Here is a 14,019-nt window from a genome sequence, read left to right on the forward strand (position 1 = left end):
AATCCCAAGATGGCGTTGGATCGTTAGTATCATTTCTTATGGTCATGGATGAATTTCTGATCTCATATTAAAAGACTAACTTAACACCGTATCATCCACACTTATCTAATCTCTTCCCCTCTCTTACAAGCCTCTCTCGCCATCCCTTCCCCTCCTATGCTCCTTCCCGTCTCTTTCTCGCCCCATCAGTTCCTTACTACCTTCTGCAACCCTAATTCTCACATTACCTTCCTTCCCTTTGGGTCACGCATGGCACTCATGGTATAAGACATATAAGACATATAAGACATAATATTTGTTTCGATATTGTAACATTGACAGTTGTAAATGACCGACGACACTTACCCTCAACACGACGTCGTAGTCGACGTCGCCGTCTTTGGTGATGAAGTTCTGCGAGCCCGGCACTTCGGCTATTTCTTCGCTTATGTACGTTATGTTGGAATCGGTCTGAGATCTGGTCAAAGGCGAATGATGGAAGTCTTTGGAGAGCTTATTGGCTTGCGGGAAAAAATTGTCGAACTGGAACTCGTCAAAAAAACGAGCCTGACAGGCAGAAGAGCAACATTAATTATTAACGGATTCGCATTACAACCCGCTGTCCATCTTGAGCTAGCGTGACCTTTTTTAAGTTGACAATTTTTTTCGATTATGTGCCAGAGCTAAGACATGAAAATGTCATAATATAAAGTTGGCAACACTTCTGTGCTGATAGTTTTACTAATCCCTAATAGTTTGAAAACGTGTAACGGTCACCAGTTTCTCAAGATGATAACTGAACGGGGTACGGTAAGGTAAAGAACTGGCTAAACGGCGACACTCACTTTGTAATAATTTATGTCGGGCGAAGTAGCGTCCAAATCTTCCGTTATGGTGATTATTGGATTCATGAAATTCTTTACGTTTTTTATGTCGTTAGCCCTGAAATATTAAAACCATAATATCGTCTCAACGTTTTGGATTATTAGGTTACAGTCAATAAAAACCAAAATTTAAGAAATAAGACGGAAAAACATAAAAAAACTTTTTTTTTAAGTTTGGTTGGGGATGTACTTTGCATATCAAAAGTGCCCGCAAGAGTGATTTGCGAAATTTGTATTTATGGCTCTTAGAGTTCCATTTTATTCTTTTATTATTCAAATATTAAAAAAAATATTGCAAAAAAATATCAAACAAAAATCAATTCAAAATTATTTTTTTATTGAAAAAATGTATTTTCTTTTTTTTTAAGTCAATAATTTTATCGTACCAACAGTGTTAAATTATTTTAAATAACTTAATTTTATCATTACTGACCATTTAGCAATACAAATTTAAGTACTACATTTTACTTATTCATAAAAATATACAAAAACAATTAAAAACGTGAACTATTTTTAAATGAAAGATACTGTTTTCCAGAAAGTTAAATTTTAATTTTGATTGAGACTTGTTGGTTTTTTCAATATTTTTTTAAGATATTTAAAAAAATACACTTCTAAGAGCTTCGAAAATAAGCGCACCAGTAGAATTATTGGTTACTTTGTTAAAGTACATAGGTAATCCAACCTAGCACTTAAAGGAAATAAAAAAACTCTATTTGGAAATGTTTATGCTATTGATTTCTTCATTAAATGGCTTATCAAATGTTGTCTCAGTACTCACCTTAGACTCGGAAGACTTTTTCCTCTGTTCAGAAACGTCGTGGTTTTATTGCCCTGAAAGAAGAATTCTAGTTTTTTCATCAACGGGTTCGACAGTTCTTGACTTGTAAACACGGAATTACGGTTTTGCTAAAATAAAATAAACAATGTTGTAAATAAGAAAGATTAGAAGAAAATATAAAGGAGGAACAGATGAAACATGAATATTTTTAATGGCGCCCACTCGCTTCTAGTCTTAACTAAACATTTCACACTTCTCACCTGACAACCATTAGGTTACAAAAAGTACGAATGACCAGGAGAAGTGATAAGTGATAAGAATGGGTGTTTAGGAGTCAAATCGGCCAAAACGTTATAGGTCAACAATATGGGATAGATTTTGATCTCCGCCCATTGAACATTTGTGTTTAAACAAAGCTATAGGAAATCCATGACTGACCTGTTCCAGCATCATCACGTCGTTGATGTAATCCATCTTCTGGAGGTTTTTCTCGGACTTCGACAATAGTTTACAGCCCACAAACGATTTCAAATCGACTATTTTCTTTTTCTTTTTAATTCGCTCGCTAGATTGCCTGGACTGAGCGTTAGCGGAATCTCGATCGTCGAAAAACGTTCTTTTCCTCTCTTTGCTGATGTCTAAAGTAGAAAACATAATAAGCCCTTTTTGAGAATTTTTCAGGCTTACAAGTGGCTAGTGGCTAATCTTAGTACCTGGGGAAATGTCGCCCATGTCGGCTATGGTGTTGGAATAATTCGGTTTGACGATTTTACCGCGAAAATCCGGTTCGTGGTGGAAAGACACTTCGATTTTCGGAATCGGCAACGAATTACTCCTCCGCCGTGGTTCTTGTTTGGTTTTTATGTTTTCGTTAATGCTCTGCAGTCTTTGGGTGTAAACAAAGACAGTAAAATATTAAAAATTGAATATTTAGACGAAAAAATAAAAAATAAATTGTTTATCCCATAAGGGGTAGTTCATAAACTATTCATAGTATGATAGACAGCACATAAAAGGTAAAATTTTTAATTTTTTCTATAATAAAAAAAGTACAAGACACGTCTTATGATCAGCTGATTTTTCACTCCTTATAAATCATCATCTCTTTTTAGCTGATTCTCCTTGTTTTTAGATTTGACAAATTCCTCTCCCATCCCCTTCTCCTCTCCTTCTGCCTCTCCTATCCCCCCATTTTCTGTTCAGTTTTCTTGTCTATTGGCCAACATTCTGACCCATATAGCATTGCTGGCCTCACTTCCGTCTTATAACGGTTAAGTATAATATAGTCTAATTAGTCCCCACATATGTATGGAATATTTTTAGTCATAGTACTACTGAAAAACGTTGACAAACCAAACAAATAAAAATAAACCCTTTCTCCTAGATGAGATGAAAACTTTTTTTAGGTAAGAATTTAGCGGTTGAGTTTAGAAAATTAGACACCTTACCTGTGATAGAGATATTGAAGACTCCAGTATACGCCTTCTTCACACCATTGAGGGACAAACAAACATCTTATCACCGCCACGTCCAAAAAAGTAGCCGCATACAAGTCGACGGAGATCGATTCTTCCGATAAGATACTGGAACTTTTGTAATTGCTCGAACAGCTCTTTTTTTTCGATTGACTACGCGAAAATAACAATAGAACAGTTTAACAGATCAGTTAGTTATCGTAAACGGATTAAAAAATATTGCACAATTAGTGGCTAATTTTGAATAAATTTAGTTCAATTATCCCTTCTAATCTGATCTGCATCTAAACTACTTAACGTTCAAAGATAGACACCTTATTTTGATCTTCTTTTGCAGTTGTTTCATTTCGGGAGACGTTATCGCCGCGAAATCTTCAAAATTATACAAGGGATCCGATTTGCTGACGGGCAGTTGATAAATACTCGGTTTTCCCTGTGGGAGGAAAAAATATGTTTGTATAAAAAAAATAAAGTATAAACAAGGCAACTATAAATAAAACGTATTCCTCTTTAAGGAGAAACAGTAACCGAGTAATTTTTTTTACATTTCTTATCTCTCATCACACCTACTGATCTCTCACCGCCCCTCCTTCCGTCTCTTACCCCCGGTCATTATATCACATTTGCTCATAACTTTTTTTTGTAGGTCGACAATGGACAGATTTTTTAATCTTATAAAACCGTTTAATATCGTACCGGATAACTGTTTGATAATTCGTCGTCGACGTTGCCGTTGTACTCTTCGCACGGAGGAATATGAAAAATAACCTACAATTGCACGTACAAAGTCACTTGCATTGAAAGTTAAACGAAACGAATGGAATATAGCGACCTACCACTTGCTCGTCTTCGGTGCTGGAACTCTCTTCCGGTATGGTCTCGGGAAAGGACTTGTCTTTTGGTGACGTTACCCAAATCTGACCAAAAAAAAAAAAAACAAATAACGATTCGTTATTCTTGTTGAATACATTTAATATATCATTATCCGCCACTTGTGGTCCACATGACCACTATGGCTTGATGTTTTCACATGGAACAAATAACAACAAAAAGAAACGAGGAACAGGAAATGGTTCCTTTTTTTGGAAACGTGAACGAAAATTTCTTTAAAAAATTGCTCAATCATTTTCTGTGTATCTCCATTACGTATGTCCATTAATAATGGATATCATTATGCATTTAAATAATTATGCATTATGCATTTTGTCAATTTCGTTGTGGTACATTTGTGGCACAAGGCATATTTTTTTTCATTTTCAACCGCTGATGAGAATCATTGTTAACAAAAAGCAAAAGTCATGCTCCCGGTATCACCCTCAGAGAAACCAAGTGATCTACTATTTGAAAAAAAAGTACTACTATTCAAACAAAACACAATTTTTGTACAATATACAAATGTCTATTGTGTACTCAGCTATTTTCTATTGATAATACAATATCGTTTATTTAGACAAGGCATAAAGAAGTAATATATAATCTAATCAAAAGAAGTAATATAACTTAAATGTAGTAAGTACCTACAGGAATATTTGAAAACTATATTACTGAAGAATAAATTAAGTCAATGCACAGATGAACGACATCAAATTGTTAGGAACACAACATGAACGACTCTAATATATTTTGCTTTTGATCCGGTAGAATAAATATGTTTGGACTTCAAATTTAATTAAATATCATTGACTTGTTGTGTAGATAATATAATAACCTAATATTTTTGATAATACGTTATTATTTAAAATTTAAAATTTTCTAAAAAAATTGTTTCAATAAAAAAAAAAAGGAAAGCAGAACGAGTTCATTTAAAAAGGAACTTTCCCAACACTGCCGAGAGAAGGCGATGGAATAGATCTAAGAGGGAATCGGTAATTCCCGGATAACTGATAAGATATTGTCGATAACAAATACAGATGATAGCGAATGAATGACATGAAAGTGGGCTGATCATAACACTTTCCTTCGATAAAAAGATAGAACCGACTTTCAATAGGATGTTCTTGATTACATTGTTGCGAAACAGATTATTCCCCGGGCTGAAAATATTAGGTTAGTAATACTAATGTTTCCTCGAGGGAAAGACATTGGATCAGAGGCACGTCTTAAATCTCTTATCAGCTACCACTCTTATCAATATGATCTTATCAGTTATCAAGGAATAATCTATAATATCTCCTTATCCACCGTAACGGATTTCGAGATGAAAATATCCACTGAAATTTCGAATTAACCCCTAGGCTTATAGCATGTGTCTTTGTTAAAAGAATTTTATCAGTGCCGACAAAAAAATATAATCACCTCTTCTTCGACCGATTTGTTGAACCCGTCGTTAGCGTGGGTCGAGCTACCCGATATCGTGCGACTGCTGTAGTCCTGACTCCTAAGTTTTTCTGAAACGTACAACAAGTTGTTTTTGAATTTTCAGATTTAAAAAAAATAAAAAATATAAATATATATACCTTGTGAAAACTGTTTCAGGTTGTACCATATCGATTTCGGTTTGGGTTTACAATGGGCTGTGAAACAAGCGTTGATCGGTGCTCGGTTTTCCCAAAGGGCTTGCCACAGTTTCAAACCGCCTTCGAGACCGTTGTTCAACAAATCGGCTTCTTTCATTTGGTTCACCAGCGGAGCGAGCAGGTAGATGAATAGCTAAAAGAGACATTAACAAAATATAATATTTTTTTTGTCCACCTAAAATTTCCAAATTCTCGGGCTTCGCGTCGAAGATGGACTACTCGGTCTACCCGTTTACTGACCGTTATCGCAGGTATATTGTAAAGATAATAGTGTGGTAAAGTCTGAAACGTTCCTCTTTCGTAATCCGAGTCGGCACATTCGTCTGGAGCTTCCAGCAAAATCCAATGTAAGATATGCAGCAGTTTCGCTTCGATGGCGCCGATGTATTGCATGTTGGTACCTTTTCTAGAAACGTTTCCAAAACATTATTACCAACGAAAATGTCTAAAACTCTCACAACTTTAATTCAACGTGAATAAGAATATACTACTAACCGGTTTTGAAGAATGGCGGCGGCCGAGTGAACAAGATGGGGAAGCGAAGCTTGGATAATGGTCCATCTGTTCAACGTCTTAATTTCTTCTTTAAGCGGATCGGGCACGTCGGTTCGTATGTCTTGGACTAGTAATCGTTCAAAGGCCTACGAAAAAGCGGACAAAACGCTCAAGTAAATACATTGAAATCCATACAATTTATAAGTATAATCAACAAGAATTTTTGAAATATTTTATGACCTTCTCGAAAATGATGTAAAAATATCACATTTTTCCGTAAGCATATTATTAAATATCTGTTCAACGTTTCATGGTGATTATTTGAATACTTTGAAAGTTACAGCTTTTCAAATTCAAAAACGGTATAATTGTTATGGAAAAATGTATACAACTTGGTGTCACCTAAATTAATGCTTTTAATACTATATTAAAATAAAATATTATTAAGGTGTTTAGTTATTTATACCTATTAATATTTATAATTTGTACATGGAATTGGCAAATTATGGTCGCAATAAAAGGAATGATTTACTTTTGGACAACAATTGTCAAAATTGAGGCTAGATTTTATTAGTAAATTCAGCATATTCGGTTCCAAAGTTTAGCGTTAAACTAACTAAAATCTCAAAAATAGTCCTTTTTAATGATGTTGTTATTAAAATAAAAGACATCATAACAAAACTATATCTTTCTCATTAGCTTCTATTCTAATCAGCAGACGAGTGACAGAGAAACAGTCTATCATTAGACATGTTCATTGAATTATTTTTTTTTAATTTTATTAGTCAAATTATTCATAACAAAAAGAAGCTAAAACACAATTGCTTTAGTGCACTCAGAAATGTAATGTTATACTTCATAATAAGGGTAGGAGTTAAAGAGATGAGAAAGTGTGATGTGACATAAATAGGCACATCGGCCAGGAAAGTTGTCAATAAAGATTTTTATCACAGATTTTTATCTAGCTAGCAAATTTTGAACCCAACCAAAGCTAAATAAACGTATACGATAAACAGTGTCGATTCGGTTTACCTTGCATGCTTCTTTCATTTCCTTAATTCAGCGTGAAAATAAAATATATTGTCTTTCAGTGTTGCATTTAAAAAAAGTTGTTTGTTGTATTATTATTATACTTACGTGATGACCGTGCACGTGTTGACAAAACTTCATTGTTCAAAGTGCATAAAAAACATCATTTTGTGTATTAAAACAATTTATTGAATAATATACAAAAATAAAAACAAAAAAGTATTGTGTTGATATTCTAATATTATTACTAGTACAAATCATGAACAAAGTAAATAACGGTATCTTTTGTAAAAAACCGTTGGACTGACTCAAAAAGGTTTTTCGTTGGAATTTAGATAAAAAGTTCTACCAAAAAAAAATAAAAATAAAGAGGAAATCCCCAATTGTGACTAACTTGTAAAACAATTCAGTGCAATATATCTATTGAAAAATAAAAGCAAAATTAAAACGATATATATTTGCTTGTTTAGCGACTCCTATAAAAATAATAGTTCTTTTAAAACAGTAATTACACTTTGATTTTTTTTAAATAGGTAGGTTTCTTTTTAATTGAATTTTTAGTCCTTAAAACTTAAAGATATCTCTTAAAATAATAATCCCTTCTTTAGAAAAAATATGATTTTTAAGATTTAGTAGAATCATTGATATTATTGGATTGTTAACAAACAAATGTAAACTTTTAAATAAATTGCTTTACATTTTTACATATTCTTTTTTTATTATTCTTTTGAGAGAATCAACATTTATATACAATAAAAATAATATCGTTAAGTTTAATAATTTTAGATTAATACGAAAACATGAAATATTTAGCCGGAAAGAAATTCGTTATGTGAAACAATGGATTTTTCAAATTAGCTTAGAACTTTTATTTTCTGAATGATTAATTTTTTTTTTGTGAAATACATATTAAACGTTAATATGTAGTTTGAAATTAATTCAATTACATTTTTTTATTATAAAGCATTACCAGATATGGAAAAAAAAACTGTTTTCTTACCAGGCATGAATTTTCATGTAATTTCCCCACTTTTGGCCGAATAAATGCACTGAAACAAAACAAGATTTATGTTATAGTTTAAAACAATTTGACTTTATTGTGTTGTGAAAAATGGAAATAAGTCAAGACCACTTATGAACTGAAAGACTTGAAGCTTCACCTTGAAATTATTAATGTTAACGATTGTATAAAATTACAAGGTGATTTAGATAGTTTTCAAGCCTAATGTAGTAGCAATTCCATTTGCATTAACGGATTGAAATGCTCTAAAATTACTCTTTGTAGGAGTAAAGAATCGGTTGTTTTTAATTATAATTGAGGACTTAGCGTTGGAAGTAAAATTGGATTCACTGAAGATCAAGATAATTTAATAATAATAATTTAATGTTAAGTTTATTTTTAATTAACTTAATAATGATATTGATTGTCTTGGGTTATTAGCTTAAAAACCATAAAAATTCTCTGCATAACACACCAGATCCCCACCATTTGTTTACAATTCAACTCATAAACAAGATTATAGTATGCAAGTTCCTACCAGTGGGCTTTTCTCTAATTTTAAATATTTTTTTTTCAAAATGGACTTATTTTTCTTTTAACAATTTATACTTGAAAAATTATATCTAATTAATTGATTAATAATATTTAATTAAGAAATATCTTGTGCCACACATTCTATTAAAATTATACATAATTTAAACTTTAGTAAATTGTAATAATATCTTTCCTGTCTTCATTAGAATGTGATTTTGTGGTACAATTTCCCTCAAAAATCTTATCAAACTGCAGTTATAGGTACTGTTAAGTTTTTAATATTTTTGAATATCTAGTGTGGTTGATTTTTATTTTTGGAATTATAATATATTTTCAATAATCACTATGAAAAGAACTAGAACTAATAAAATTGTTGTCAGCAATATGATGAAGACGTATAATGTAACTGTGTACAAAAATTAAACAAAACAAATATTACAAATTAACTAATTTTGTGATATTTTTTACAGAGTTACAATAAAGACAGCAAAAGAAAAATAATTGTGTACTTTTATTTTATTTTAAATTAATAGATTTTTCAAAATAATTGCCTGTTCACGGAAAATGGTCGTTTCGCCGAAAATAGGATTTTCAAATCCCCAAAAAAATGTATTAAAAAAAAAACAATAAGGAAACGATAGAGTTTATAAATCAATTAAAAATATACATATATTTTAAATCTCGAGTTATGATATCTAAGCCATTTAAAATGTTTCTAAACTTGCTGTACTGAAAAAGTAGAAAATTGGAAAAGGTACGTTTTGAATAAATTGTAGCCCCTCGATTATGTTTTAAATCTATTTCTTTGTGTGTTTAGTTTGATGTGTCATTATAAATTTACATTATAAATTTGTCTATTAGTTTAGTCACGGTTTCGCGTTTGATACTATTGGTTTAATTTTTTTGAGGGCGTGTAATTATTTTGTTGTTCTTTTCAAATAGATAAAATATTATTATTATCATTATTAAATAGATTAGAGCATTTTACCGATAATGTAAACCCACATGTGCGGTAAAAACAGCTGAAGACACTATTGGCTGTAAACAAAAACACCTACATGTGTATGTACAAATAGGTTACCTGGTCAAACCCCAAAAGTAGTTTTGCAGATTGATTGGCACATGCTGGTCGACGGTCGTGCACCATTCGTTCCAATGCAAATGGTGGTCCATGGCCTTGGCGGGTTTTTCGCGTTTCTCAAGCTGTTGAAAAAAAAATGTAAGCAAACAAACAAAAATTATCACAAGAAAACCAGAATGTTTAAAATTTCAAAGAAAAAAATTCACGACACGTTCGGCACACGGCCATCTTCGTTTATTTTTTTAATACTACAAAAAAATAACAATACTATTATAATCGATTGCGCGATTTGGGCTGTGTTATTTTGTTATTTTAATTATACGGTTTTTTTTTTGTTGTTGTACTCACGTGTAGAATAATACATATTAATATTGTTTTTTTTTTTTTTCACTGAACGGCTTTTACGTGTGTTATTTAATGTTTAATGCGTTTGGTGTAGGTATGTTTAATTAATTTATATCTGTATATTATTATGTATACAAAAATATAATAATATGAATATGAATGCTGTGTGGCCGAAAAGTATTGTGCACCCTACGCGGTGTGTGCGAGCCGTGGCTCTGGCGGCGGCGGCTGCGGCGGCGACGGCTGCCGCGGGCTGCGCGATCAATACTACAGCACCGGGCGAAACGGCAGGATCTGTGGAGCCGCCGCCGCCGCCGCCGTTGCGTTTGCCATCGTTGAGCCCGCTCACCGCTCACCACTCACCGCTCACCGTTGCCCGCTGCCGCCGCCGACGCAGTACGATTGATAAGGAAAAAACGCAGCGGTCGTGATAACAGACCACCGGACCACGATCGTGGTAGCGGCCGCCGAATTGAGGCGTCCGTTTTCAAAACACAACAAAAAACGACAATAAAGTTAATATTTGATCAACGCTTTGGATTGTACAGTGTGATTCATTGTACAGGGTAAGACACTAATTTTCTCGGAATATATTAATATTTTGAACAATATTTTTTTCCATGATTTTTCGGTGCACGTTGTACTAAATTTTCCAATATTCTGAAAATTTTTATCACCAATACTTGAAGGCCAAAAAGGGGAATTTTAGTTTTTTTTTAAATGGCAACAAATGTTTTTATTTACATCAATTTGTAGACAAAAAATTAAAAAATATTTTAGCGTTTGAATTTTGAATTATCATTTATTTGTTCAATAGCTATGGCTTTGTTAAGATACTACATTTGCTTTTAATAATTATCATGTTTCTTCGGTTGTCCAAAACTGGTAGCACATAAAATTCATATTTATGTTCGCATTGTCCGTTTGGCGATAACACTCTAACAAAAAAAAGTCACTGGTATAAAAGATTTTGAAATAATGATAGACAAACGGTTCTTATCTACAGATTACCAGATTACCTATTCCAACACAGGTTGGTTTTACAAACCCACTTTATCAAATTATTTTTATGCGTGTAATACAACTTTTCGTCTTTGTAGTAACGATTGAAAATATTAACAAATACAGTCAAAAAATCAAATCTTCATGAAGTCATAACAAATGAACAAATAAATGAAAATTCAAAATTCAAACGCTAAAATATTTGAACCTTTTCCCTTGGAAGGGATAGAATTTTTTTCTTTATTTCACTTTTTCAAGCAAAGTTTTAAGGATTTAGATCTGAAAATTAGACCAAAAGTAGATCTAAAATGGAACTGTAACATATACAATTTTCTCAAAAATCTGTAGTCAAATTTTTTTTTTATTAAGGAAAAACCCCAAAAATAGGGTGAATTTACACTTTGGCCGTAGTCAGTTTCTAGGTGGCTATGTGTGTGTGTGTTTGAATCAACAGTCAACAGGTAATGAAAATATTTTCATTATATTGTTAATCATGATAAATGGGTAACTATGATAGTACATTTTTATAGACAGGCGATCAACCCTTATCGTATCCACCCTGCACAAGACTAAATTTTTGAATTTTAAGTACATTATTGCTGGTCCCACGATATCTTCTAAACCACTATAATTAGTTTGAACGTACTATCCACAGATTCGCATCGAAGCGTTTATTTACAAGTGATTTTATCACTTTCAGTTATAATAAAATCTGTAGACCTGTGACCTCTCCGTCCCCACTATGCCCCGACCCCACTGTACGGGCTATTTTTTTTCACATAAGGCTGGTTTTAAAATTGACTTTATGATTTTGGCTAATTTTGAAAAATAAACATCATCAGATGAGTGACTATGAAACCAACCACAATTATCAGTTTACATCAGTTACCTTGTTTGATGTTTAATATTTTTACAGACCGTGTAAAATGTAGTGTGAACAGTTCAAACATTTTTTCATTATAATATAATATGAACAACTTTATTAATAAAATAATGTAAAGCGAGCTGCCCATTAATTCGGGTTGCCAATAGGACACAGAATACTAATCAATTGAATGGTGTAATTTTTCGAGACAAGAAAAAAAAAATAAGAACATACCTAATAGTAATAAAACAATTGAACATACGTTTTTTTCAGTTAAACGAAAGAAAACACATTTGATTCTAGTAGGCACTTGACCTACTGCTGATATCACAAACATTAAAGTAAAAGAGAATAAAAAATAAAATTATGAAAAGGTTATCACAACAAAATTGAATTAAACTAAAAAAATACCCACAACTATAAAAAAGCAGGAAAAAAAATAAATTTGGTCAATACCAAACTTAAATTTCTTTAAAATATGTTAAAATATCAAATTTGAATGTTGCAGTTGTCAAGTGTCTTCGTTGTTTCTTGTTATTTTTAGACATTTCTGTCTTGCTTACTTTTTAGTATTGTTAACAGAAAATACAAATTAAAGCAACCGACGGCTACAACATTCAATTTCGATAGTCTAACATATTTTAAAGAAATTATAGTGTATTAAATTACATATAAAGATTAAGTCCCAAGAAATGTCTTACAAACCAATTTTGGGTCAGATATTGCCTATCCTCAGCCCCTTAATGAAAGCGTTTTTCCAATAAGGGATTGCATGCGGTCTGTTTTTAAGGAGTTTTGTGTAGGCATTATTTAAGAAAAAATAGTTTTTAATAAATTTCAAACATGTCAATTAGTTTACGGGTTAATTTGTTTAAACTTTAAAGGAATTTTTTTATTAAAAAACATTTTTTTTATGAGTAAAAGCCATTTTGACTAAATTTTGACTACATACAATGGTCCAATTTCCATTGTGCAAAAAGATTTGAGTTCTTCGGCTACTTTAAATAATTATGTAGAAAGCCGGTTTTTATTTAAAATTTTCAGATTATTGTAATGAAATAAATCAAATTTGCAATATTAAAACCCAATTTTTTTACATAAAAACAAAAAATCGTAAATATGTTAAGTAAAGACAATTTTTTGCCAAATCTTAATTTGGATCTATAGTGTATAAGTATTAAGACAGTAATGGGAATTCTTTATTGATTGTCATTGTTTTTTTTTGTCAGACTATCACAGTCACAAATTACAATTGTTTCTCCATTAAAACTGCTTTGCGAGGGACAAACATGAATGAGGTCCATATTGAAACATATTTTTAATATTCACAGTGAAATTACCAAATTTCCTAAGAGCTAGATCTTTTTAGCTATAAAATCGAATTTTCAAAGCATTAGGCATTGACTTTAAGTCGTTTTTAAATGTATTACTTCCCCTAGAAACCGCGATTGGTTATATTGTTAGACCATATCGTGCCAACTATTTTCTTAATCAATAAATATTTTGCTTAACTTTATTAGGGTATGTTTGTGGAGGAAGAAGTTGTGTTTTAAAGCTTTTTACGGCCAAAGTAATGTATTGAAGCGCTGCACAAAAAAAAAAAAAAGGGTAAACCCATTTTAATGACCAAAATACCGCATATGATTTACATCAAAGTCGCTAAACCTAATTCTGACGTAATCTTCGCTATTCTTATTTCGAGATACGCTAGTCGAGTATGGTAAGCTTGCAATTGACGTGGGTTGGGTACTACGAAAATATTTACATAAATACGTGACAGTGAATACTTAATTACTTAAGATATACGATATAAAGTACTATAATCAAAATTTGTATCATTCGTTGTCCTGTTTAGATACACCAAAAACATAACTTCAAGGTCAAATCATAGTGGGAACGGGGATGTTACACGGCTACAGAAACATTATTGTAACTGAACGACTTTTATCCTAGTTTGCCATGGGTCAAAGCATAGTGGGGTCAAAGAGGTCACGGTTTTACAGAAATTATTATAAATAAAAGCGATAAAACCA

General features: G+C 31.9%; 1 protein-coding gene across 1 annotated transcript in view; it reads right to left on the reverse strand.

The window, feature by feature from the left end:
- Nucleotides 1-10,323, reverse strand: part of LOC126842336 (protein unc-80 homolog) — a 54,162-nt gene extending 43,839 nt beyond the window's left edge. Inside the window, exons 1-18 of the mRNA XM_050579263.1 lie at nucleotides 10,123-10,323; nucleotides 9,775-9,896; nucleotides 8,160-8,208; nucleotides 7,268-7,294; nucleotides 7,163-7,183; nucleotides 6,131-6,276; nucleotides 5,876-6,041; nucleotides 5,576-5,768; nucleotides 5,415-5,506; nucleotides 3,956-4,036; nucleotides 3,816-3,887; nucleotides 3,434-3,552; nucleotides 3,093-3,272; nucleotides 2,358-2,530; nucleotides 2,083-2,282; nucleotides 1,645-1,772; nucleotides 825-921; nucleotides 346-546 (exon numbers count right to left, since the gene is read on the reverse strand). Coding sequence (XP_050435220.1) covers nucleotides 346-546; nucleotides 825-921; nucleotides 1,645-1,772; nucleotides 2,083-2,282; nucleotides 2,358-2,530; nucleotides 3,093-3,272; nucleotides 3,434-3,552; nucleotides 3,816-3,887; nucleotides 3,956-4,036; nucleotides 5,415-5,506; nucleotides 5,576-5,768; nucleotides 5,876-6,041; nucleotides 6,131-6,276; nucleotides 7,163-7,183; nucleotides 7,268-7,294; nucleotides 8,160-8,208; nucleotides 9,775-9,866 — 2,037 coding nt within the window. The 5' untranslated portion in view covers nucleotides 9,867-9,896; nucleotides 10,123-10,323. The remainder of the gene's footprint in view (nucleotides 1-345; nucleotides 547-824; nucleotides 922-1,644; nucleotides 1,773-2,082; nucleotides 2,283-2,357; nucleotides 2,531-3,092; nucleotides 3,273-3,433; nucleotides 3,553-3,815; nucleotides 3,888-3,955; nucleotides 4,037-5,414; nucleotides 5,507-5,575; nucleotides 5,769-5,875; nucleotides 6,042-6,130; nucleotides 6,277-7,162; nucleotides 7,184-7,267; nucleotides 7,295-8,159; nucleotides 8,209-9,774; nucleotides 9,897-10,122) is intronic.
- Nucleotides 10,324-14,019: the final 3,696 nt, after the last annotated feature.

Source organism: Adelges cooleyi, unplaced genomic scaffold (genome assembly GCF_023614345.1).
Source record: "Adelges cooleyi isolate 19-005CV unplaced genomic scaffold, UGA_ACOO_1.1 ACOO_flye_CR_arks_rails_tigmint_CR_PRNA_519, whole genome shotgun sequence".
NCBI classification, from domain to species: Eukaryota; Metazoa; Arthropoda; class Insecta; order Hemiptera; family Adelgidae; genus Adelges; species Adelges cooleyi.